This window comes from Physella acuta, unplaced genomic scaffold (assembly GCF_028476545.2).
Source record: "Physella acuta isolate Inbredline_101_S28 unplaced genomic scaffold, ASM2847654v3 ptg000013l, whole genome shotgun sequence".
Taxonomy (NCBI): domain Eukaryota; kingdom Metazoa; phylum Mollusca; class Gastropoda; family Physidae; genus Physella; species Physella acuta.
Window position 1 is genome coordinate 564,501 of NW_026731533.1, and position 27,592 is coordinate 592,092.

Sequence of the window (27,592 nt, forward strand, 5' to 3'; positions counted from 1 at the left end):
ACCAACACCTTGCCAACACCATCACCAACACCTTGCCAACACCAACACCTTGCCAACACCAACACCTTGCCAACACCATCACCAACACCTTGCGAACACCATCACCAACACCTTGCCAACACCAACACCTTGCCAACACCAACACCTTGCCAACACCATCGCCAACGCCTTGCCAACACCAACACCTTGCCAACACCATGACCAACACCTTGCCAACACCATCACCAACACCTTGCCAACACCATCACCAACACCTTGCCAACACCATCACCAACACCTTGCCAACACCATCACCAACACCTTGCCAACACCAACACCTTGCCAACACCATCACCAACACCATCACCAACACCTTGCCAACACCAACACCAACACCTTGCCAACACCATCACCAACACCATCACCAACATCTTGCCAACACCATCACCAACACCTTGCCAACACCTTGCCAACACCAACACCTTGCCAACACCACTACCATATCCCGAGGTCTACCAACACCATGTCTTGCAGACACCCGTGTCCAACTACTACCACATAACAGCTCTACTCCACCCTCTCTATCACAACTCAACTCTCCAGCCAACACACACATCCAACAGTTTTTGAAAGTCAATCAGCAACACAAGCTAACATTTACATGAATTTATTGTCTACACAAACTGTAAAACTGATCACAAAACTACAATATCACAACATTTTTAGCAATTACTGAGGCTAAACTAAAACCAGAGTATTTGGTCACAGTTGACATACGAGAAAGAAGGTCGCTAATTTACTGTACCAACAAATCATTTATAAATGGATATCACTGCTGTGTTCTAAGTTGAAAAAATATTTTTTACAAAAAAAAGTATATTTAAAATTAAAAATAAAATAGATATTTACATTATCTGGATTTCAGCTCGGTAAAATCTCAGTCTATAAAAACGTATAAGTACTCTTCAATACTATAAGACCATGAAAGAATTCAATGTTCTGTGTATGTATTAACTAAACACTTGATTTATTTAACTTGTCAATAAAGATTAAAATATATAACTGGCTTGTCGCTAGCAGTCAACTAACAATATTTTTAAGGTTGATTGGGGTGGTTATACCAACATGGAATGTGGTAATTTATTAAGTGTATTTTAAATTAAAGTAACAATAAAAAGCACATGTAAAAAAAAAAAATTAAATACATCAGCTGATTATATACAAACAAAATAAAAAATAAATGCATCAATGAAGAAATAAAAAGTATATCCTTCAAAACAATAATCAATTCAGTTTGTTATGTCTGAGGTACGCTGTCCAGTTTAAAAAGTAGAGATGGCTTCAAACAGATGGTGAAGCTCATCTCTAGCATGACTAGATGAAATATGTTGCCAGCAACATTTGCTTATCCACAACAATAAAATAAAATACTGGAGTTTTATTGTTTTAAAATAAACTTTTTAAATATCACCCAAATGAATATCACATATTATAATACTGTAAAAAGGAGATATGTAGACAATTGTTTCACATTGAACACAACATAATTGTATAAGGAAGAAAAAAGATGTTTTTTTTAAATTCAAAACACCATTAAAATATATTTATTTGAATTATAACTGCATCATTGCTACACACAACAATGATTAATAAAAAATTAAAAACCAATATACAATCATCATAAAATATTCTTTAACATAAAAATCGTAGATAGAATTTAACTATTTGTGGATCACTGATTTTTTTTTTAACTGAACTCGTTAGCTTTTTCATGTGCTTAAATAAGTTTATTTCAGTTGAAGCCGTAATAAATGATCTCTATAACATAGGAATGCCATTTCATATCAGGAATGAGGAGTGGGTTGATCGAAACAAAAATGCATTAAAACTAAATGCAAAGTGTTTTGAAACACAGGCAGGGCTGATTTAGCATTAGAAACTTTTGTCTTAATCCAAATAAGAATCCTAACATCAGCAGCCACTGGGTTAGGATTAGGGCCAAAATTTGGGGTTTAGGGCTAAAAGTAGAGACTTAAAATATTTTATTTTCCTCCATACTAAAGCTAGCATTAGCAACCACTGGGTTAGGATTAGGGTCAAAATTAGGTAATTAGGGCTAAAATGACCTAAAAATTTTTGTCTTCCTCCGCACAAGAACTAGCATCAGCGACGACTGGACTGGACTCTATCAGATCGTGGGTCACAACGACCTCAGCTCTGGCCGGGGAGGACTGGGGGGTCAGGTCCGAGTCCCTGGACGTGTCACACTCGGCCCTGGTGTCAGCCAAAAGTGGGTCAACGATGACGACCTTGTTGGAGTTAGCCTTGTTGACGTTGTTGCCTGTGGTCCTTTGTCTGGCCCTCTCCTGTAGCTTCTGGTTCAGATCTCGGATGCGATCCTCCATCTGTCAATAGAGTGTTGGTTTTAAATATGACACGGGATTTTAGTTCTAATTAAATATAGATTTTATGTGATGTGGTATATTGTGGTCTTTCAAATTTCATAACGGTTATATTTAAAATCATAGATGGAGGACAAGACATAAGCTGAATAAAATAAATAATTTTGTTCTAAGAGAGATTCAAGTCATGATTTAAGCAGTTCCTCCACAATATATAAGAAAGTATAAAGTTAAAATTTTCATTACCCACTGAAAACTCACAGAAAATGATTTAGGAGATTGAAATGGTGAGTCACTAATTCTCATAAAACAGTGAGTCACTAATTCTCATGAAACAGTGAGTCACTAATTCTCATGAAACAGTGAGTCACTAATTCTCATAAAACAGTGAGTCACTAATTCTCATGAAACAGTGAGTCACTAATTCTCATGAAACAGTGAGTCACCAATTCTCATGAAACAGTGAGTCACTAATTCTTATGAAACAGAGTCACTAATTCTCATGAAACAGAGAGTCACTAATTCTCATAAAACAGTGAGTCACTAATTCTCATGAAACATTGAGTCACTAATTCTTATGAAACAGAGTCACTAATTCTCATGAAACAGAGAGTCACTAATACTCATAAAACTGTGAGTCACTAATTCTCATGAAACATTGAGTCACTAATTCTTATGAAACAGAGTCACTAATTCTCATAAAACAGAAAGTCACTAATTCTCATGAAACAGTGAGTCACTAATTCTCATAAAACAGTGAGTCACTAATTCTTATGAAACAGAGTCACTAATTCTCATGAAACAGAGTCACTAATTCTCATGAAACAGAGAGTAACTAATTCTCATAAAACAGTGAGTCACTAATTCTCATGAAACATTGAGTCACTAATTCTTATGAAACAGAGTCACTAATTCTCATAAACAGAGAGTCACTAATTCTCATGAAACAGTGAGTCACTAATTCTCATAAAACAGTGAGTCACTAATTCTTATGAAACAGAGTCACTAATTCTCATGAAACAGAGAGTCACTAATTCTCATAAAACAGTGAGTCATTAATTCTCATGAAACATTGAGTCACTAATTCTTATGAAACAGAGTCACTAATTCTCATAAAACAGTGAGTCACTAATTCTCATGAAACAGTGAGTCACTAATTGTCATAAAACAGTGAGTCACTAATTCTCATAAAACAGTGAGTCACTAATTCTCATAAAACAGTGAGTCTCTAATTCTCATAAAACAGTAAGTCACTAATTCTTATGAAACAGTGAGTCACTAATTCTCATGAAACAGTGAGTCACTAATTCTCTTGAAACAGTAAGTCACTAATTCTCATGAAACAGAGAGTTACAAAATCCAACTGAAACATCAAGCCTCACCTCAGCAATCTGTTTCTTCAGGTGCTCATTCTCCCCCAGCAGCTTCTGGTGACGCTCCTCCTCCTCCCTGCTGACCAGTGAGTCAGTCAGACTCTTGACCTCTTGACCATCTCGCTGGGGGTGCTGGATTATTTCCTTCAGCTAGAAATTTTTTAAAAATGTGTATTAGTGCTATATTAGAGTCATGTAAAAAATGTTTCAATGGAGGGTGTGGCCAGGCTATATGACACCTGAGTATTTCAATGGAGGATGTGGCCAAAGTATATGACACCTGAGTATTTCAGTGGAGGGTGTGGCCACGCTACATGACACCTGAGTGTTTCAATGGAGGGTGTGGCTAAGGTATATGACACCTGAGTGTTTCAATGGAGGGTGTGGCCAGGCTATATGACACCTGAGTGTTTCAATGGAGGTTGTGGCTAAGGTATATGACACCTGAGTGTTTCAATGGAGGGTGTGGCCACGCTACATGGCAACTGTGTTTACCTTGGGAACAAAGATGAGTCCCATGGACAGAAAACTGCAGAGGATTATGGCCAGGGACACAAAAGCAAATGTGGCGTCTTCCTGGTTGCCAATGATGAGAGAAATCGGAGCCGTGATGACGCACAAAACCTGAGGTTGTAAAAAACAAAATTACATTTAAACCTGGGGTCTTTCAATAAAATAAAAAAAATAATATATACAAAAAAAATATTTTTATAAGCAATACAAGATTCAAAGAAACATTTACTTTCGTCACTCAGTTTGCTACTAATTTAATTTGATATGGAACAAATTACAGCCCTATTGACACAAACCTAAGGTTATAAAAAACAAAAGTACGAAACAATTTTTTTTTTTAAAATAAATATTGAGACATTCTTGTAAACAATGATTGAGCCACAAGTGATTTTCCACATGTTTTTTTCGTCTGAACTTAGTTTTCAATTGACTTTTATTTCCTACCACTGCTAAGATAAGCCACTTTTTGAAAACACTAAACTACATAAAACTACTTTGACGATAGTAAATTCTAAACAAGTTGACCCCTGACCTTTGGATACTCACCACCACATTGTAGATGCTCATGCCCACAAACCTGGAGTCATTGACCTGCTTCAGCTTCACACTGCGGGTCTCATATGCCAGGAAAATGCCAAAAATGAGCAGGATCCCTTTGTATCCAAACAGAACACCTGGCAGAGAGTGTCAGTTAAGTTATAGAACTTTTTGCATTATAGAACTTTCCAGGTGTGTAGCTGATATAGGTGAGTCGAGGTTCCATCAATACTTAAACTAAGCTCAGTCCTGGTCATAATTACTTTAATTATGTGACTTCCAGATTCAAACTTGCAACAAACGGCAAGATTTTTTTGTTTTTATTAACGTTGTACTGCTTCAAATAATTGAGCAATGTCAAGTGCAAGCAGTATTGAGAACATTTTAAAAGTTCTTTAATGGATGTGCTGTAAAGTTTACTTGGATATAAATATGGCGGTCATGATATTTTGGAAATAAACACTTTGTACATGCAGTATTATTTGCTACACATAAGGCTTACATAATTAGTAAAATTGTTGAAAAAAATTCATCAAAGTAAAATCAGTAAAATTAAAGCATACAATAGAAATCAAACTTTTTTAAATTAGTAAAATATAGATCATATTTTTAAAGCAAGAAACATGATCTTTATCAAGCAACACAGTCTGATAGTAATACAATATAAAGACTGAGTCAGTGCTAGATATTAACTGATCAACAAATCACAACGCAGGAGCAAATGTACAATGACCAACTAAACAGAGTGAGCTGAAGGTATAAAATGACCAACTTACCCAACCAAATGTTCAGGTTTTCAGAGTGACAGTGTTCAAGCTGGGGTCGGAGTTCAATGTCCTCCTCAGAGTTGACGGGTTGAATTCTGGCAAACGTTTCCAGCCTTCGCTGCAGGGGGTCCAAGACTTGCCAGGCTGTCAGCACACCCACATCCAGCAGAACCAAAATTGCCAGGACGGTAAACAGCTCCCAAATCTGGACACCCTGAGTACAAAAAAAAATTGTATTCAAAAATTATAATTTTAAGCTGTATTTTTTAAAAATCTGGGGCTTTCAAGTTCATGTGTAAACAGAAAATATCTTGTGTAAAACAAAAAAATTACCTAAACTTGAATTTTTAGTAACAGTTTCTATATAAGAACAGTCTACATGTCTTGCTTAAAATTATCTCTATTTAAACATGAATTTTAATAAAACAGAATAAATTGTTTAAATTAATACAATTTCCTAGTATTTACAGAACATCTTCTAAGTTATAAAATTAATTAATTAAAAAGTTTAACCTTACCAAACGATCAAAGTTAACAAAAGAAATCACATCCAAGACTTACTGTCCTCTCTTTTTTGCGAGTTGTGGTCATCTGATGGACAGTCCAAATTTTGGAAAACATGGATCCATAGCTGAGTGTGAACCCAATAGACAACAACCAGGCCCGCACCTTAAAAAGACGGACAAATGCTGACAAAGTGAGCAAGGAAAACCCCTCAGCTACAAAAAGAGTTACATTGCATTGCAAACGGCTACTACCTTAACCGTAACCAAATATTCAAGTATGTATCAAATCCCAGGGTCCACCCTGCTCTGAATGTTACCTCCTCTCACAGAAAGTGAAGGTCGAAAGGTATATTCCTAACCACATAATCTTTTAAATACCAAGGTAAAAAAAAAACCCAGATAAACCCTCATTCTGCCCTAAGTACAGTCAAGTACTCAACTTAAAGTTAGATGTTATTTATCAATACATTAATCAATGGGACAGCGTGGCTTAGCAGTAGAGAGCTAGACTGCTAACCCGAGAGCCTCGAGTTCGAATCCATTTTCAAGTCAGTAGAACGCCTCTGAGTCCACCAAGCTCTGATGGGTACCTAACTCAGGTTAGGGAAAGCAAAGGTGGCTGTGCATAGTGCTAATCACATTATCCCTTCATATGCTGAGCTCTCTGAAACAGATGAACTCTACACCATCTGCCCCATGTGTGTTTGGCACGAACAGGAAAAGATGATGAACCAATACAGCTAAACATAAACAACTGTAGTGAAAACAAAAATTCCTGTTTTGCCCTTGCATCAAGGAACTAACCTGGCACACAACAGGGTAGGTGTGGGCAGGTACAAACTTGCCATCCAGACCAAGTAAAATGATACAACCCAGGCAGATCATGCACCCAACAACTGTTAGGTTGTTTATTGCAGGCTGGGAGAACGCCACACACCTACACACAAAGTTCTCAGTCAAGTTCAAAATAATCAAGGATACCACCATACATATTATATATATATATATATATATATATATATATATATATATATATATATATATATATATATATATATATATATATACATTTTACAATTAAATTTAAATTTACCTTTAATTTAATAAATTAAAAAGACAGATTACACTGAATAGATTAGCTAAGATAATTATCATCCACATTAATTTAATTAAATGAGTAACCAAAGCTGAAGATGTAAAAGATGGAACCTACTGCCTGTTCCTGTTGGTGTGATTAAATATCAGGCACAAGATTCCTGCCAGGATGCCTACACCAGCCAAACCACACATAGAGAAGTACAGGGTATGGGAGACTACTCTCAAATCATCCAGTACTTGGGTGTGGTCAGGTGGGGGGCGGCCACCTAAAAAAATTGTGTTTAGTAAACCAGTACATATATAAAAAATACATCTGCTTTCAATCAATTTTCAAATGTGTGATAACACTCTTGTTTTTAAAGACATAATCTTATAATCCGAATTTTTGCTATTATTTTGCATTTTCAATTTACAGACTTTTGTCAATATTTTTAAAAAAAATTGCCATATTGAGGGGGCAAATAAGCCAAGCTGTAACAATATTTGGGGGGAGTGGCTATTTGTGGTGTTGAGTGAAGATCAGGAGGAGGGGAGATAAAAATAGTTTTAAAATAATTGAACCCTTATTTCTTTGTTCTTAAATGTAATGATGAAAGAGTTTTTCTCCAACACAATTAATTATACAATGTCAACTTATCATTGGTCATTAAGGCCTTTGACTCTGACCCTTACTAACTATTTGAATGGCGATTACTTTGAGTAACTATAATCTACAAAACTACAGAGATGAGCAACTATAAATACCTAGCCATTTTTCTTTTCTGTACCACGTAAGGTTGTCAGCCACAGCATCGTACACTCCAAGTTTGACATAGGACCCATCTGAAACAAGAAACATATACATCATTTACTCCCAGTTTGACATAGGACCCATCTGAAACAAGAAACACATACATCGTACACTCCAAGTTTAACATAGGACCCATCTGAAACAAGAAACATATACATCATTTACTCCCAGTTTGACATAGGACCCATCTGAAACAAGAAACACATACATCGTACACTCCAAGTTTGACATAGGACCCATCTGAAACAAGAAACATATACATCATTTACTCCCAGTTTGACATAGGACCCATCTGAAACAAGAAACACATACATCGTACACTCCAAGTTTGACATAGGACCCATCTGAAACAAGAAACATATACATCATTTACTCCCAGTTTGACATAGGACCCATCTGAAACAAAAAACACATACATCGTACACTCCCAATTTGAGACACAAACAACTTGAAACAACACAAACATTGTCTTTTTTCTTTTAAAAAATTTTTTTTGTCTCATATTAAGTTTTAGAATACATAGAATTAACATTTGAATGAGTTGCCATTTCCTTTAAGAATTTTCTTTAGCACGAGTTGCTACAATGACTAAAATAGTGGGATACAATGACTAAAATAGTGGGCTACAATGACTAAAATAGTGTGATAAACTCACTGATAAACTGCTCTATTTGTGTCCAGGCTATTCTGTCCCCTTTAGCAGAGAAGGCCACATTGCCAGAGATCCCTAGGAACTTGGTTGAGTTCATGGCGTTGTAGATAGCATTTGTTATATCTTCATTGTAGTAGTCAAAATCTTCAAGCTTCATTCCCCTTTCTGCAAGCCTTTAAATTAAATTTTACACGTTACTTGTAACTATTGAAATGTTTTAATACACATAAACATAATAAATATAATAAACATAGTAATAATACACATAATAAAAAATAAATAAATTCCATATCATTACTTCAACAAGGGAAAATATTACAACTATATTATGTTAAAATAACACACTTTTATATATGGAAAACACAGAGTTACAAAATTTAACAATTTTGAAAAACCTATGAAATTCTTCTTAAGTCTACATTTTTTAAATATATAACTTATAATATTTTCACAATATCTCTATAATTATAGTCAACTATAGATAACGTAAATTCTAAAATCTCTAATAAAAACCATTACTGCGTGGCCGTCTTGTTAAAGGCATGCGCCACTGCCCATACAGCATCGTAAGCCAGGGGGGCCTCGGGGTACCCAGTGATAAGACTGGTGTCTGTTGTGTTGAGGATCTTGTTCAATCTCTCTGTAAACTGTTGCGCAGTCTAAAGCCATGAATAATTTGTCAGATTAAACTAATGGCAAAACAGTTAAAACTTACTTTAATTAACTTTTGTCACAGGTAATAACCCCTTTGGTTACCAACATCATCATCTATAGGATACATTCCACATCCATTTTAAAAATTACCAACCCCATATGTTTCAAAAGTAATCTTATCTTGAAGAATATTTCAAATATCATTTTCAACTGTGAGTTTAGCCAGAACTACCATCCCCATGAGTTTAACCCAAACATACCATCCCCATGAGTTTAACCAAACATACCATCCCATCAGTTTAACCAAACATACCATTGCCATGAGTTTAACCAAACATACCATTGACATGAGTTTAACTAAACATACCATCCCCATAAGTTTAACCAAACATACCATCTCCATGAGTTCAACCAAACATACCATCCCCATCAGTTTAACCAAACATACCATCCCCATGAGTTCAACCAAACATACCATCCCCATGAGTTCAACCAAACATACCATCACCTTGAGTTCAACCAAACATACCATCCCCATGTGTTTAACCAAACATACCATCCCCATGTTTTAATCCAGACCTACCATCCCCATGAGTTTAACCAAACATACCATCCCCATGTTTTAAACCAGACCTACCATCCCCACATCCGTCATGGTGGGCTCCTGATGAATCATCACAGCCTCAGTGGTGAAGTGGCCCTCAAGAGCTTCCTCCAGCTGCTCTACAGTACAGTTGTGCCTGTCATCCTTGACCTTGTACCAGTTGTCTGGGTACCACCCAATTATAAACCACACATACTTCTTTCCATACAGCTTCTCTTTGTATGCCTTCAAGAAAGATTATTTTGAAGAGTTCAGAGATAATTGTTAGAAATAATTTTAATTTAGTTCTTTTTTTTTAAAGTATTTATGTAACAATTTATTTTTTGCGAAAAGTGTACTTAAATGAAGGGTAAAATTATTTAACATTTTAAAATAGAATCCTGTTTTTATGCAAGTGACTTAATAATTTCTAGAAAAATACCTGACAAAATACTCGTCTTGCCATATCTTCATAAAAAACACCTACAATGATGCGAGCATCTTGGCGCTGTCAATAAGCATAGAAAAAATTATTTAAACACCCAAACATATTATATGCTATACACTAACCAAGCAGTGAAGAAATTTAAAAATTAATTAAAAGTATTTTTTTAATTAGACTTAATTATGATCACCTTTAGGTTTCTGACAGCATTAGTTGGATCAGTGAGGAAGCTCTGCCTTACAGCAATGTCAATGCCAGCACTTTTCACTTTCTCTTCCAGGTCTTCTATAGTCTGTGTCGGAATTGAGAAGAATGTTTACATAAATCCATTTAAAAAAACATTAAAATTGTTTATTAATACAAACTGGTCAAAATATTTTTATTTTATTTTGATACAACTATAACTTTAAAAATGTATACAGATTTGAATGGTTTAAAATAATGGGGTGGGTTAGACTCCAAAAAAAATAATTTCTAAAATGAAAAACAAAAAAAAAACAAAAAATAATTATTTTAAGATGAAAACTGTTAAATAAACAATACAAGATTGAAAACTTACAGAAGTAAAGAGTTCTTGTGTTTCCTGTATAGTGGATATCCTCTTCCAACCAAACTGTTTAAAAACTTTAACCCTGATTGGGTTATGAAGAGTGGCGGATGGATGTGTGCGGAAGAAAGTGGGGAACCTTTCTCTGTTTGAGAGAGCTGGTGAGCTACCACCATATGACAGCTGACAAGAACAAAAGAAAAATTTGAATGTTTTGTAAACAAAATCTTTAACACCAAATGTTTGACTGCAGTAATGTTGTAGTCTGAGTGTTCACTTTTAAACTAATTTTTTGTTGAGCTAGCATGCAATGTAATAATATTGTTTTAATGACAACAAGTTAGATAACATCTGCGACAGCTGAAATGCTATTTGTTACGATCGATCTTCCATTCAACTCCATACACTAAAATAGGTCCTTTTCAATCCTTTATTTTGTCCTTTTCACACCATTACACCACAAGCTCTCGACCCTAGCTGCTACCAACCAGCAGCTTACAATTGTTCACTCCAGCTTTTATACCCACACTCGACCTTGGAATAACAATACATTAACACCCCCCGGGTAAACTTAACTTACACATGCCTCTCCCTTATGTTCTAGACTATTCTCACCTATTCTAATCTAACCTACAACAAACCAGTAACACTATTGACTTGACAAAGTTGATGTTATGTTTTGTTCTCTTGCAAGTTATCTCAGTGAAACTGAGAATGCTTATAGTATCATAGTTCTCCAGAAAACAAACCAATCAAGATAGTACTTGTAAAAATGTTCATAAGGTGCATTGAACTTATTATTGTTCATTCATATCTTTATCCTAACCTGGATTTGAACTCAAGACAATCAAGTCTAGCTCTCTATCACTTGGCCAATCCATCCCATTTAATAATGATACAGACAGAAAAAATACCCTGATCCAACAGTGTATAGCACTACCAGCACTTGTACAAGATTTACTAGAGACTCACCACAACCAACTTCCACATCTTAGCTGCTTGAGCAACAAAAGTAGAGACAATGCTGCAGCCAGTCAGTACCAAAAGCTTTGTTGGCTTGTCATACAATAGCTTGTACAGGACTTTAGTTCCTAGGCCTGGCTTGCACTTCACATAACAGAATGTGATAATTAAAGTATAATTTATAAATTCATGTAACGCCAAAAACATAAAGGCAGGCCTACTTTAAAAGATTAGGTTTAGTTCAAATACCCCAAAATACAGTGAATTTTATATGGTGTTTAAATTTAAGCTAATAATAAAGCCTATCCATCTTAACGTCTTCTATATTCTCTCTAATATAGACACATAAGCCTACACTCTAGACATTCTAAGGGCTATTTAATTACGGACCAAACTTTAACAAGATGGCAGGTAAACAACAGTAGCACGTAAAGATAAGTATTACCTGACTATCATCTGATTGCATCTCTAGTTTGTATTCTGGTAAAATGTCTGTTCGATTGTTGACGTCATCCAACGCCATCTTGACGGCTGGCAGACAGCCTACTCCCCCAGCCCAGCTTCCAGACATTGGAAAAATACCCCCTATAGTAAGTGTCTTCTGTTTATACAGTGTCTGTCCATCTCCAGAAGATGGCAGCAACAGGATCAAGAGGAGGCTGATTTTCATGATGAACATCATAAGTTGTTTGTTTATTTCTAATGCATAGCTGCTTAGATTTGGAATTCAATCATGGGCTTGTCTGCTAAACAATCAAGATATTTCAGTCTTGTGTATTGAGTTCCAATGCCACTAGTTATTTAGTAGCTATCATTTCAGTTAAGTTACTACTTTACTGAACTGTAGTATAGTACATATTTGACACCTGTAGTCATTCTGATGCTTGTTTCCCAGCCTCAACTGATTAAAAATTAATAAATAGTATCATTCATAAATGATAATTTAAAATGAGGAAATAAAAGTTTTAACTGAAGGCTGTTGGAGACTATTACTATTAGTAGTGTCCTAATAATAACAATATGTAGCCTAATAATAATAAATAGAGTAAGTTAAGTGAAAGTGACAATTGTTAGTAGTAGTAGAGTACTACTAGATCTACTACATACTACTACTACATAGGATAATAATAGTATCAACTGAAGTATAGGCCTAATCATAATTAGTAGTCCTACTGTAGTAGTAGTTAACTTAGTAGATTAGATTAACATAATATTTTCATAATAAAATTTAATTGTGGCAACTTCAACTTGTTACTTGACACTTGGACTCATTCGTATTTTAGTCGTAATTTTAGAAAATGTAGTAGGCAGTAGGCCTATTCCGTAGGCTTAACTATTATTAACTAAGTTAAATAAATTAAATTGAGCCTTAAGCATCACATTTATTCCATATTACCAGTTTTACTTTTAGGATACAGGTCATTCAAACAAAAAGTAATTCAGATCTTTGAATACTAGATCTAGATCTAGATCTACTTCGTAAAAAAGAACAATGGACATAATTTATTATTATAAATTCTTCGTTTCGTTTCTTTCTCTATCTCTAATGAAAACAATGAGAGATAAGGAAACAAAGCATTTTGTTTGCAAAGTCACAAATCATTAAGTGGAAAGAAACCTTAAAAAAAAAATAAAGTGTGTAAATCTAATATTCATTGGATTTTTTTTGCAATATTAAAATAAAATGGAACTTTTATTTATTTACAATGCTCCTTAAGAGTAAGCAGTAAGACTTCTGCTTAAGCTTGAAAATGAAAATTTGATGATTTTAAAAAATCCCACCACGGTGAAAAGCATTAGATCTAGAAATAAAATGTAGGTGTAGTTTGATCACAAGATAATTATCTTAATAGTAAACGCCAATTCTAAATATTATATAGGGCCTATATTAAATATTTCGAATATAAAAAAATATAAAATATTAGTTGATTTTAATAATAAAGGAATGTTTTTGATGAAACTAACTAAGTTATAGTTTTTTATTTATCAATAGGGGACTTCACTCTGATTATATTGTAAAGCAAATAGTCTAGCCATTGAAAACAGAAGACCGACATACAAGTGTAAAATAAACTTAACAGGTTGAATGTATTACATTTTAATTCTAGATCTAATAAATGACTGTCTATCTGCAATCCCACATTAATAGATTAATAGTAATACTCTACTCTTGGCACTAACATAGATACAGCAAATTAATTGAAATTAATTAGTTACCCCCCCCCCACCAATACAATACTTAATAGATACTTAGGCTATTACTTACAATACCAATAAAAGTACTATAATCAATAATAATCATGAGGGTAATCTATCGTTTTAGGTACGTAAAATCGCCCGCGACTAGTAGGCCTAATGTGAAAAACAGGTGACTCCTTAAATTTTAATAATTATTTCACATTTTCAGGAGGATTTATGTTTTGGAAAATACAAAAATGGGTAATCTATCGTTTTGGGTACATAAAATCGCCCGCGGCTATTAATGTACGAAAACGTTACCTCATTGTCAAGGCTTTAATAGAATTAATGTCATATGTTTGTGTCAAATATTATAGATAAATGAATAATAAACCTAAATCAATTGCTAAATATATCGATATAGGCCAGAAATTAACTTTAAACAGCAGTGTCTGAGAGCAAGAAATGCTATATAAACAGCAGCCATTTGTAAAATAGAGTGGCTTCCGCCTGAATCTCGCGCTATAAGCTTATAAAAATAAAACTTAAACAAGATGGCTGCTATAGTAAATGAGCATGGTTGCATCTGTTGGAAACATCGTTAGTCTTCATTTATTACGGAAAAATTTTAATTCAATTGTTTAAAAACAGGTACATAAATAAAACAAGGAAACATTTTTGTATTTTAAAAAACATAAATCCTCCTCAAAATGTGAAATAATTATTAAAATTTAAGGAGTCACCTGTTTTTCACATTACAAGTCGCGGGCGATTTTACGTACCTAAAACGATAGATTACCCAAAATGAAAATGTTTCCTTGTTTCATGTACCTGTTTTTAAACAATTGAATTAAAACTTTTCAGTAATAAATGAAGACTAAGATTAGCAATGTTTCCAACAGATGCAACCATGCTCATTTACTATAGCAGCCATCTTGTTTATTTTTTTTATTGTAAACTTATAGTGCAAGATTCAGGGGAAGCCACTCTAACTTACAGATGGCCGCTTTTTATATACCAAATCCTGCTCGCAAACACTTCTGTTTAAAGTTAATTTCTGGCCTATATTGATATATTTAGCCATTGATTTAGGTTTATTATTCAGTTATCTATAGGCCTAATATTTGAGACTAATATATCACAGTATACTTACAGAATATTTTCCACGCTCTACAGTGAGATTACCTCTTGTACTAGAGATCACCATTTTTAATATCTATATTAATGTTAAATATGATTTTAACTTGATGGTCATATAATATTCAGGTAATAAATTAACTTGGAAGGAAAAGCTGTGACAGATTGTCAAGAAATGCTAGAAATTACTTGTAATGATCGTCTCGGCAAGAAAGTGCGGGTGAAGTGCAAGTATCCTTTTTGGTAACTTTAAAACAAAAAGTTACAGAACAAATATCAATAGCCCTGTTTTAAAATTTGTTGCAAAAGATGCTCCACAAGATTTACTACAGATAGAATGATACATCATTTAAAGCTGTTTATCTTCAGGAAACTACATTTTTTGCTGTTTATTGCATTTTCCTTAACATTATTAAGTGAAGATGACACCATAGGAGACTTGAAGAAGTTGATAGCTGCACAAACTGGCACCAGAGCTGACAAAATAGTATTAAAGAAATGGTGTGTTCCTCTTTCATTTATATGATAACAATGACAATGTTTGATAGTATGCAAACAATGTTGTTCTGGTTTGTAAACAGAGGTGGGCTACTCAAGAGCTACATCACTACGTAATATGAGCAGTTATTTTTATTCTATACCTCCCAAATAACACATTCTAAATAAATTATTTTTATTTTAGTAGAAAAATATTAAAGCAATTATCTAATTTTACAAGGTAAATTTAATGTTTTTTTACAGACCCTGATTTATATAGAGTAGCATTCAGGTATTTGGTTGTGATCCATTCTTTATTCAGCTTAGTGTCTATTTTTTATGCTAAATGATTGTTTTGTGTTTCAGGTACACAATATTCAAAGACCACGTTACTCTGGGAGATTGTATCCTTTTGTAAGAAAACTGCAGTAGGCTGCATTGTGTAGTGGCAGGTGCTAACCATTAGTTTTAAACATAGTTTAGCATCTTCAACAATTGTTGATTCCCTAGCTCTAACTGAATGACAAGTGTTATAATCAGTTTGAATCTAATATCCTGTACTGGGTACCTTGCCAGAAGAAAGGGAAGAGAACTTCCCATACAGGTCTAAGCTTTAGCAGTAAAATGTTTGACTTAAAGAGACCCAAAGTTTTTTTTAGTCGTGGATCATCCATGTAGCCTTGGTTTTTAAGTTAGAAATATTCATTTTACTACTATTACAAGAGAGATTGATTTTAAAAATTGCCAGCTTTATTTGTAGTTATGGACCCTAGATTTTTTTTATAAATCTTAACAATTTAATTCAGATGAAATTCATGATGGAATGAATTTGGAGCTCTACTACCAATAACCATGTATGCCTCGTCACCTCCCACACTGTACATTATCAATTATCATTTCATCAAAAACTGAATAATTTTCCTGGGATTGGATGCTTTTGTGGTTCATTTGATTTTACTTTCGTGTAGAACCTAGTTATCAGTTAACAAAATTTTTAAAGTAACAGAAAGGACAGAGAGAAATTGTTTTCTTTTTTTTTAACTGGGTTAACTGGTTTAGTTTACATTATTTTAATAAAAGATAAACATGAAATGCTTAAAATGTTGTTGTATTCAGCTATTACAAATGTGTAAAGTGTCCACCTTGTAAATAAAATCTTGCTATACTGCATTTGTGTTATATCTTATAATTAGGTTGTATTGGTGTGTGTGATGGGGGGGGGGGGGGGGGGATTAAATGCAATTAATGCAAGAACTTGAATACTGTTAGCTCTATGTTACTATATAATTTAATTGATTTGTATGACAGTGAATTATTATTTTATGCTGGAAGTTATAAAGGAAAGTTTAATTCAATGCCCTTGTACTGTGTAAAATTTGGGATTGGCCCGTAGTGGCGAAACTTAACAAACATTGGAAACTTGAGACAGATATCTGACATGACTGCACATAATGTTGGAAACGATAACATCTTAGCACCGTGAGGATTTACAACACTCCGCACCACGGTGTTAGCAGGCATAGGTTGACAAAAAATACTTCGAGCACATAAATATGGTTGTTAATTGATCTTCCTATTGGTTTGAATTCTCGGTAGAATTCTGTGTGCTAACAAAGTTAAGCGCTAATTTCTATTGTCAGTATTTATCAGAATGTTTGTCTTGTTATTGTGAGTCTGCTACTGCTAAAGTTTCTGAAGTAAATACGCTTATTCTATGCTATGTCAAGTCTCCTTTTGAGCATTACTAAGTAGCCTAAAAACTACGATTTATTTCATGCTTTACCAGAGATATTTTAGCACTTTCTTCTTGTCAGTGGTGAATTGTTTTGACCCATGTTTTAAATGTATCTGTAAACTATCTTGAATATAATTACTCACTTTCTCGAATATTCTTATTTAACTCTACGGGGGATGGCAACTCGGGATATAGACATGATTTTTAATCCTTTTAAATTACTTCAAGTTTTTTAAATAAAATATAATCTCGTAGAAAAAAAAGAATTGCGCACTAAGTGAACGCCAAAAAAATCTGTGTATAATAGTGCGGAATATTATTAGTACTTAATAAATTCACATGAGTTTGTTTAGAAATCGGAAATAGCGAAAATTACTACTTCCGGTCAACGGAAATTACTCAAAATTTGACAAAAGGCAAATAATTAGATCTTTTATTTACATGTGAAGTTTCATTTATCTATCTGAAACAGTACTCAAGTTATAGGATATTGAAAATGAAATAAGTGCCACTTCCGGTTACCGGAAATCGCTGAAAAGTTGATACAGAACTACAAATTTGATATAATACTTATATATGAAATTTCATCAACCTAACTGTAAAGGTAATCAAGTTATCGTGTTCACAGACACAGAGACGTACGGACAATATTGCAAAACTATGTTTTTCCGACTCAGGGAGGTGTAAAAAGTCGAGATTTGCAAATATCACGATTTTTTTTCTGCACGATTACAATACTTTCTCTATACTCTGTATACGAGAAAGTAAAAAAGACAAATAATCATATAATCTTTTGCACTGCAAGTGAATGTGATAGTTATCTTTAAAAGTTTTCAATTTCAAGAAACAATGATTCAAATACTCAAAATTCTAGTAGATTTAAACATTTTTTTACAAACTCATAATCTTCTTCAACACTGTATCTAGGACCGACAGCGTTAAGATTTGTTTCTTAAATTCTTGTGTTTCCCCCCTTGAGGTCCGCACTTTAATATTTCAAATTTAAACATGCTTCGTTTTTAAAAGTCAAATGTATTTTTTAAATTTTAAAATTATTTTAAAAAGAAAAATAACCGCAAAATGTTTTGCACTGCAAGTGAATGTAATAGATCTAGTTATTTTTGTAATTTTAAAGAAACAACGATTCAGTGTTCACAATATTTTAGTAGATTTAAACATTATTTCACAAAGAAATTAATCTTCATCATTACAACTAGTATAGACAGCGTTAAGATTTGTTTGTTATATTATGTCCTCTGTGAGGTCCGCGCTTTATGCATTAGCTAAGACTGCTCAACCCAAGAACTTCTAGGCCAGTTTCTCTACACGAAGTCAACGCGTTGTGGTGTACGGTCTACTCGATAAAGCCTCGTTCAAATTACAATGTCAGCTTAGAATGTGGTATACATTTTTTTTGTATCTAGGTTTTGGGCTACACGATGTTGTATCTAGATTGTGGTCTTCACGATGTTGTACCTAGGTTTTCGGTCTACACGTTGTTGTACCTAGATTGTGGTCTACACGATGTTGTACCTAGGTTTTCGGTCTACACGATATTTTACATAGGTTTTGGTCTACACGATGTTGTATCTAGATTGTGGTCTACACGATGTTGTACCTAGGTTTTCGGTCTACACGTTGTTGTACCTAGATTGTGGTCTACACGATGTTGTACCTAGGTTTTGGTCTACACGTTGTTGTACCTAGATTGTGGTCTACACGATGTTGTACCTAGGTTTTCGGTCTACACGTTGTTGTACCTAGATTGTGGTCTACACGATGTTGTACCTAGGTTTTGGTCTACACGTTGTTGTACCTAGATTGTGGTCTACACGATGTTGTACCTAGTTTTTCGGTCTACACGTTGTTGTACATAGATTGTGGTCTACACGATGTTGTACCTAGGTTTTGGTCTACACGTTGTTGTACCTAGATTGTGGTCTACACGATGTTGTACCTAGGTTTTGGTCTACACGTTGTTGTACCTAGATTGTGGTCTACACGATGTTGTACCTAGGTTTTCTGTCTACACGATATTTTACATAGGTTTTGGTCTACACGATGTTGTATCTAGATTGTGGTCTACACGATGTTGTACCTAGGTTTTCGGTCTACACGTTGTTGTACCTAGATTGTGGTCTACACGATGTTGTACCTAGGTTTTGGTCTACACGTTGTTGTACCTAGATTGTGGTCTACACGATGTTGTACCTAGGTTTTGGTCTACACGTTGTTGTACCTAGATTGTGGTCTACACGATGTTGTACCTAGGTTTTCGGTCTACACGTTGTTGTACCTAGATTGTGGTCTACACGATGTTGTACCTAGGTTTTTGGTCTACACGTTGTTGTACCTAGGTTTTGGTCTACACGTTGTTGTACCTAGATTGTGGTCTACACGATGTTGTACCTAGGTTTTTGGTCTACACGATGTTGTACTTAGGTTTTTGGTCTACACGTTGTTGTACCTAGATTGTGGTCTACACGATGTTGTACCTAGGTTTTTGGTCTACACGTTGTTGTACCTAGGTTTTGGTCTACACGATGTTGTACCTAGATTGTGGTCTACACGATGTTGTACCTAGGTTTTCGGCCTATACGTTGTTGTACTTATGTTTTCGGTCTACACGATGTTGTACCTAGGTTTTGGTCTACATGATGTTGTACCTAGGTTTTGGTCTACACGATGTTGTAGCTAGGTTTTGGTCTACACGTTGTTGTACCTAGATTGTGGTCTACACGATGTTGTACCTAGGTTTTCGGTCTACACGTTGTTGTACCTAGATTGTGGTCTACACGATGTTGTACCTAGATTGTGGTCTACACGATGTTGTACCTAGGTTTTCGGTCTACACGTTGTTGTACCTAGGTTTTGGTCTACACGATGTTGTACCTAGGTTTTGGTCTACACTTTGTTGTACCTAGATTTTGGTCTACACGTTGTTGTACCTAGGTTTTGGTCTACACGTTGTTGTAGCTAGATTTTGGTCTACACGATGTTGTAGCTAGGTTTTGGTCTTCACGATGTTTCCTGGTTTGAAATGTTAAAATACGCAAACAATTTGGTCTACACGTTGCTGTATCTAGATTGTGGTCTACATTATGTGGTTTTTCACGATGTGGTCTACACGATGTGGTCTACACGATGTGGTCTATACGATGTGGTCTACACGATGTGGTCTACACTTTCTTGTTTCTTGGTTTTGGTCTACACGATGTTTCCTGGTTTAAAATGTTAAAATACGCAAACAATTTGGTCTACACGTTACTGTATCTTGATAGTGGTCTACACGATGTAGTCTACATTTTGTGGTCTGCACGTTGTTCTCATCACGTTGTGGTCTACGTGGTAAAGCTCGTTCAAATTACAAAATAAGCAACGAATGTGGTCTACACGTTGTTGTATAAAGGTTGTGGTCTACACTATGTGGTTTCCGCGATGTGGTCTACACGCTGTGGTCTACAAGATGAAATATGAAGGCTCATATAAATGACGAAATAAGCAACGAATGTGGTCTACACGTTGGTGTATAACGGTTGTGGTCTACAATATTTGGTCACATGATGTGGTCAGCGGTATCTGGTCAAGACGGAGTTGTATAAAATACAAAGTAAAAAAAAACTGTGGTCATCACCTTGTGGTCTACACGATGAAGTTACTGTTCAATTTACAGTCATCAAAGAATGTGGTCTTCAAAATGATGTGGTCTACACGATATGGTCTATACTGTGTGCTCATCATATTGTGGTCGACACAGTGTTGCCTGGTTTAAATGCGTAAAGTAAACAATGTGGTTTACTTGGTGCTGTTAGATTGTGGTCTACACTATGAGACCATCAGTGTGTGGTCTACATGATGTGGTCATCAGTATCTGGTCTACACGGTGTTATGAAATATAAAGTAAAAAAACAATGTGGTCTACACGTTGGTGTATTACGGTTGTAATCTACACTATGTGGTCTACACGTTGTGGTCTACGCGATGAAATATGAAGGCTCGTATAAATGACGTATACTATAAGCAAAGAATGTGGTCTACACTTTCTTGGTTTTGGTCTACATGATATTTCCTGGTTTAAAATGTTAAAATACGCAAACAATTTGGTCTACACGTTACTCTATCTCGATAGTGGTCTACACGTTACTTTATCTTGATAGTGGTCTAAATTTTGTGGTCTGCACGTTGTTCTCATCACGTTGTGGTCTACGTGGTGAAGCTCGTTCAAATTACAAAATTGTCTACACGATGTGGTCTCTATACGATGTGGTCTACACGGTGTGGTACGAAATCTGCAAGCAATGTGGTCTACACAATGTTGTCTTGTTTAAATTTCAAAGTAAGCAAACTATTTGGTGTACACGATGTGGTCTGCACCATGTGGTCTACACGATGTGGTCTACACGATGTGGTCTACACGATGTGGTCTACACGATGTGGTCTACACGATGTGGTCTACACAATGTGGTCTACGTGAAGAAATATGAAGGCTAGTTTAAATTACGAAATAGGAAAAGAATGTGGTCTACACGCTGTTGTATAAAGGTTGTGGTCTACACTATTTGGTCTATATCAACTATATGATGTGGTCAACGGTCTCTGGTCAAGCCGGTGTTATCTTTTATAAAATACACAGTTAAAAACAGTGTGGTCTACACGTTGTTATGTAAAGCTTGTGGCCTACACTATGTGGTCTATACGATGTGGTCTACACGTTGTGGTCTACGCGAGATGAAGGCTCGTTCAAATTTAGAAACAAGCAAAAAATGTGGTCTAAACGTTGTTGTATAAAGGTTGTGGTCTACACTATGTGGTTTCCGCGATGTGGTCTACACGTGGGTGTCTACGCAATGAAATATGAAGGCTCGTTTAAATAACGAAATAAGCAACGAATGTGGTCTACACGTTGGTGTATTAATGTTGTGATCTACAATATTTGGTCTAAATGATGTAGTCAACGGTATATGGTCAAGACATATGGTCTACACGATATGGTCTATACTGTGTTGTGATCGCGTTGTGGTCTACAGTCTACGCGATGAAGCTACTTTCAACTTACTAAGTCAACAATGAATGTGTTCTACACTCGACACTTTGTTGTATGTAGAATTTGGTCGACACAATGTAGCCTGGTTTAAATGTGTATAGTAAGCAAACAATGTGGTTTACATGTGTTGTTAGACTGTGGTCTACACTATGAGACCATCAGTATGTGGTCTACATGATGTGCTCAGTATCCGGTCTACACGGTGTTATAAAATACAAAGTAAAAAATAATGTAGTCTGCACGTTGTTGTATTAAGGTTGTGGTCTGCACTATGTGGTTTCAACGATGTGGTCTACACGATGTGGTCTACACGATGAAGTAGGAAGGCTCGTTTAAATTACGAAATAAGCAAAGAATGTAGTCTACCCTTTGTTGTACCTAGGTTTCGGTCTACACGATGAAACATTGCTCAAATTACAAAGTCATCAAAGAATATGGTCTCCTTCAACGCGATGTGGTCTACACGATGTGGTGTATACTGTGTGCTCATCATACTGTGGTCTATTCAATGAAGCATCGTTCAAATTACGAAATAAGCAAAAAATGCCAAAAACTATGTGGTCTACACGATGTGGTCTACACGATGTGGTCTACACGATGTGGTCTACATGATGTGGTCTACACGATGTGGTCTGCACGATGTGGTCTACGTGAAGAAATATGAAGGCTCGTTTAAATTACGAAATAAGCAAAAAATGTGGTCTACCCTTTCTTGTTTCTAGGTTTTGGTCTACACGTTGTTTCCTGGTTTGAAGTGTCAAAGTAAGCAAACAGTTTGGTCTACACGTTACTGTTTATAGATTGTGGTCTACATTATGTGGTTTTCGCGATGTGGTCTACACGATATGGTCGATGCGATCTGATCCAAACTATGTGGTTTGCACGATGTGGTCATCACGTTGTGGTCTACGTGGTGAAGCTCGTTAAAAATACGAAATAAACAACGAATGTGGTCTACACGTTGGTGTATAAATGTTGTGGTCTACACGATGTGGTCTACATGATGTGGTCAACGATACCTGATCAAGACGGTGTTATCCTGTATAAAATACAAAGTTAAAAAACAATGTGGTCTACACGTTGTTATATAAAGGTTGTGGTCTACGCTGTGTGGCTTGCTCGATGTGGTCTACACTATGTGATCATCACGCTGTGGTCTACACGATGAAGCTACTTTCAATTTACTAAGTCACCAATGAATGTGTTCTACACTCGACACGTTGTTGTATGTTGAATTTGGTCGACACAATGTTGCCTGGTTTAAATGTGTTAAGTAAGCAAACAATGTGGTTTACATGTGTTGTTAGACTGTGGCCTAAACTATGAGACCATCAGTATGTGGTCTACATGATGTGCTCATCAGTATCCGGTCTACACGGTGTTATAAAATATAAAAACAATGTAGTCTGCACGTTGTTGTATAAAGCTTGTGGTCTAAACTATGTGGTTTCAACGATGTGGTCTACACGATGAAGGATGAAGGCTCGTTTAAATTACGAAATAAGCAAAGAATGTGGTCTCCATCAAATTGATGTTGTCTACACGATATGGTCTATACTGTGTGCTCATCATGTTGTTGTGGTCTGCAAGATGTGGTCATCATGATGTTGTCTACACGATGTTGTCTACACGATATGGTCTATACTGTGTGCTCATCATGTTGTTGTCTACTGATGAAGCTTCATTCAAATTACGAAATAAGCAAAGAATGTGGTCTACATGTTGCTGATTCTAGATTGTGGTCTACACGATGAAACTTTGCTCAAAGAAAGTGGTCTCCATCAACGCGATGTGGTCTACACGATGTGGTGTATACTGTGTGCTCATCATACTGTGGTCTATTCAATGAAGCCTCGTTCAAATGACGAAATAAGCAAAAAATGCCAAAAACTAAGTTCAAATGACGAAATAAGCAAAAAATGCCAAAAACTATGTGGTCTACACGATGTGGTCTACGCGATGTGGTCTACACGATGTGGTCTACACGTTGTATTCTACACGATGTGGTCTATACGATGTGGTCTATACAATGTGGTCTACACGATGTGGTCTACACGATGTGGTCTACGCGATGAAATATGAAGGCTCGTTTAAATTACGAAATAAGCAACGAATGTGGTCTGCAATATTTGCTCCACACGGAGTTATTTTGTAAAAATACAAAGTTAAAAATCAAAGTGGTCCACACTATGTGGTTTCCGCGATGTACTCAAAACTATGTGGTCATCATGTTGTGGTCTACACGATGTGGTCTACTCGATGTGGTCTACACGTTGCGGTGTATGAAATATGCAGTTCTCGTTTAAATTACGAAATAAGAAAAGAATGTGGTCTGCACGTAGTTGTATAAATGTTGTGGTCTACAATATTTGGGCTACATGATGTGGTCAGCTGTATCTGGTCTGCACAGAGTTATCTTGTATAAATTACAAAGTCAAAAAAAAAACAATATGGTTTACACGTTGTTTTATGAAGGTTGTGGTCTACACTATGTGGTTTACGCGATGTGGTCTACACGTTGTTGTTTAAGTGTTGTGTTCTACACTATGGGGTTTTCGCGATGTGGGTACACGATAAGGTGGCGCAATTTGAACAAAAATATGTGGTCTATACTGTGTGCATCACAGTGTGGTCTACACGATGAAGCCTCATTCAATTTAAGACGTCAGCAAACATTGTGGTCTACACGTTATGGTTTATGGTCTACTTGATGTGGTCTACACGATGTGGTCTCTACACGACGTGGTCTACACGATGTGGTCTAAGCGATGAAGCCTCGCTCAAAATACGAATTCTGCAAGGAATGTGGTCTACACAATGTTGCCTGGTTTAAGTTTCAAAGCAAGCAAAATATTTGGTGTACACAATGTGTTCAACAGGCTGCGGTCTATACTTTTTATATAATGGTTGTGGTCCTATACGATGTGGTCTGCACCATGAGGTTTAAACAATTGTGCCTTTTTACTTTCTCGTATATACGTAGTATAGAGAAAGTATTGTAATCGTGCAAAAAAAAAAAATCGAGATTTTTACAAATCTCGACGTTTTACACCTCACTGATACGGAAAAACATAATTTTGCAATCTTGTCCGTATGTCTGTGTGTGTGTGTGTCTGTGTGTCTGTCCGTGTGTAAACACGATAACTTGAGTACCGTTACAGCTAGGTTGATGAAATTTCATATATAAGTATTTTATCAAAATCGTAGATCCGTATCAACTTTTGAGCGATTTCCGATAACCGGAAGTGGTACTTTTCCTACTTTGAATTTTTCAAAAGCCTATAACTTGAGTACTATTTCAGATAGATAAATGAAATTTCACATGTAAGTAAAAGATCTAATTCTCTACCTTCTGTTAAATTTTGAGTAATTTCCGTTGACTGGAAGTAGTAATTTACGCTACTTCCGATTTCTCAAAAAACTAATGTAAATTTTTAAAGTACTAATAATATTGCGCACTATTATACGCGTTTTTATTCGGCGTTTGCTTGGTGCGCAATGTTTTTTTTATGAGATTCTATTCTATTTTTAAAAGTTTAAGTATTTAAAATGGATTAAAAATCATAACTATATCCCCAGTTACCATCCCCTGTTGTTTTATATAAGAATATTCGAGAAAGTTTAGGGGAGATCACTACCGGTTTATTTAAATAGCAATATCGTTTTTGTATAGAGGTTGTGGTGTACATGATGTGGCCTCGCTTGAATTACGAAGTTAGCTAACGATGTTGTCTACTCAATGTGGTCTACGCAATGTGGTCTCTCTCTATATATAATATTCCCAAATTTTTTTAGAGTGGCGATCCCTTTTTCATAAGCTTTTATTTAGTTCGCAACGTCTGTTTGTTTGTATATCTTGTAACTTTATTTTAACCCACATTAGTCTCCAGTGACAGCGGTTTTTTATGGCCGTTTTTTGTCACTGAGCCGGCGTAAAAATACGCCGGTATTTGTCTTTTAGAGATTGAAAGCAGCTGATTGGTTTCTAATGCACATATTTTAAGTCGTAGCCTATGTGGTGTCAGCTAATTACTAAAACGTGGACAATAAAACAAAACGTTTATGATAATCATAAGCTTTTGAATGCACTTTAAGAATAAAACAACCTAGATTTCTTTAAATATGTCATATCCCGGGCAGTGGCGTAGCGAGGTCGGGTGCCACCCGGTGCGGCACTTAATAGTGTCACCCCCTCCCCCCCCCCCCCGCACCCTCCTCAAACTTTCGATTTGCACCCTCTCTCAAACTTTCGATTTGCACCCCCCCCCCCCTTCAAATTGTTCTCTATACATTTTGCTATTTTTTTGCTTTGGTGTCACCCCCCTAAATGGTGTCACCCGGTGCGGTCCGCACCCCCCCCCCCCCCCCGCTACGCCTCTGATCCCGGATATTATCCGATCCTTTTATTGGCGTGCCGACACTATTTTTTAAATTTTTATGTATTACATAGTATATTGAGGTAATCTATCGTTTTAGCGTAATCAATTCGGCCGCAGTAGTAATGTGCGGGAGAGGTAACTGATGAATATATTTGTTTAAATAAGTATATTTAAGTCAAATTGTACAAAATTAAACAGATAATTGATTTAAAATAACAATCAGTGACCAAAAAAATTTAAAATACCATGAAACTAATTTTAAACAAGGTGTTTGAGATAAATGTTAGTAGATAAAAACAGCGGCCATCTTTCCAAATAAAATTTAGAGTAGTTTCCCTTGATAAAAATGTCTATTCGTACGTATATTGTGTTGACTTTGTTGTTTAATATACATAGCTGTCTTGTTTAATGTAAGTAGTACAGAGGGCCGTCTTCTTATCTTTAATTTCAATTGAAATGAAGGCTATGTATGTATGTATGTATGTACATCCAAGATCTCAAAAACTTTTGGGAGGTCCATCATTTATTAAACCCTTTTGTACTGATGAACTTGTCAATTATTAGGTCGTCCATATTCTTCATAAATGACGTTGGACTCAAAATATGGGACGGGTAAAATATTTTTTTTTTAAAATGATGAACAATATATTCGTTTTTGTTAGAAATTGTAATTACGCATTCGGGTATAGTAGAACTGCGATATGATATTAAATCATCATCTCGCTTTTAGTGACGATTTGGGGAAAGGGAATTCGTCGGGAAAAGTATGATGTCATTTATGGACAGGGCCGGCGCTACCTATAAGGCGAACTAGGCTGTCGCCTAGGGCGCTG

The 27,592-nt window shown here is 35.6% G+C and overlaps 1 protein-coding gene across 1 annotated transcript; it reads right to left on the reverse strand.

The window, feature by feature from the left end:
- Nucleotides 1-1,749: 1,749 nt before the first annotated feature.
- LOC131935810 (gamma-aminobutyric acid type B receptor subunit 1) lies at nucleotides 1,750-13,261 on the reverse strand. The gene is made up of 18 exons (XM_059292476.1): nucleotides 13,215-13,261; nucleotides 12,255-12,710; nucleotides 11,819-11,953; nucleotides 10,859-11,029; nucleotides 10,490-10,591; nucleotides 10,297-10,362; nucleotides 9,909-10,100; nucleotides 9,137-9,276; nucleotides 8,621-8,790; nucleotides 7,920-7,997; nucleotides 7,291-7,441; nucleotides 6,882-7,014; nucleotides 6,133-6,240; nucleotides 5,581-5,785; nucleotides 4,814-4,941; nucleotides 4,250-4,378; nucleotides 3,764-3,904; nucleotides 1,750-2,384 (listed from the first exon to the last, which is right to left on the reverse strand). Exons 2-18 carry the CDS (start codon nucleotides 12,489-12,491, stop codon nucleotides 2,106-2,108), a joined length of 2,565 nt encoding a protein of 854 aa, XP_059148459.1. The 5' UTR covers nucleotides 12,492-12,710; nucleotides 13,215-13,261; the 3' UTR covers nucleotides 1,750-2,105.
- Between the last annotated feature and the right edge of the window lie 14,331 nt (nucleotides 13,262-27,592).

Excerpts from the sequence above, each read along its gene's own strand:
- LOC131935810 (XM_059292476.1), bottom strand. The coding sequence starts at position 12,491 with ATGATGTTCATCATGAAAATCAGCCTCCTCTTGATCCTGTTGCTGCCA. Across the intron at positions 7,442-7,919 it reads CAGAAAAGAAAAATGGCTAG|GTGGCCGCCCCCCACCTGAC; the intron begins GTATTTATAGTT and ends CAATTTTTTTAG. Across the intron at positions 3,905-4,249 it reads GACTCATCTTTGTTCCCAAG|CTGAAGGAAATAATCCAGCA; the intron begins GTAAACACAGTT and ends AAAAATTTCTAG.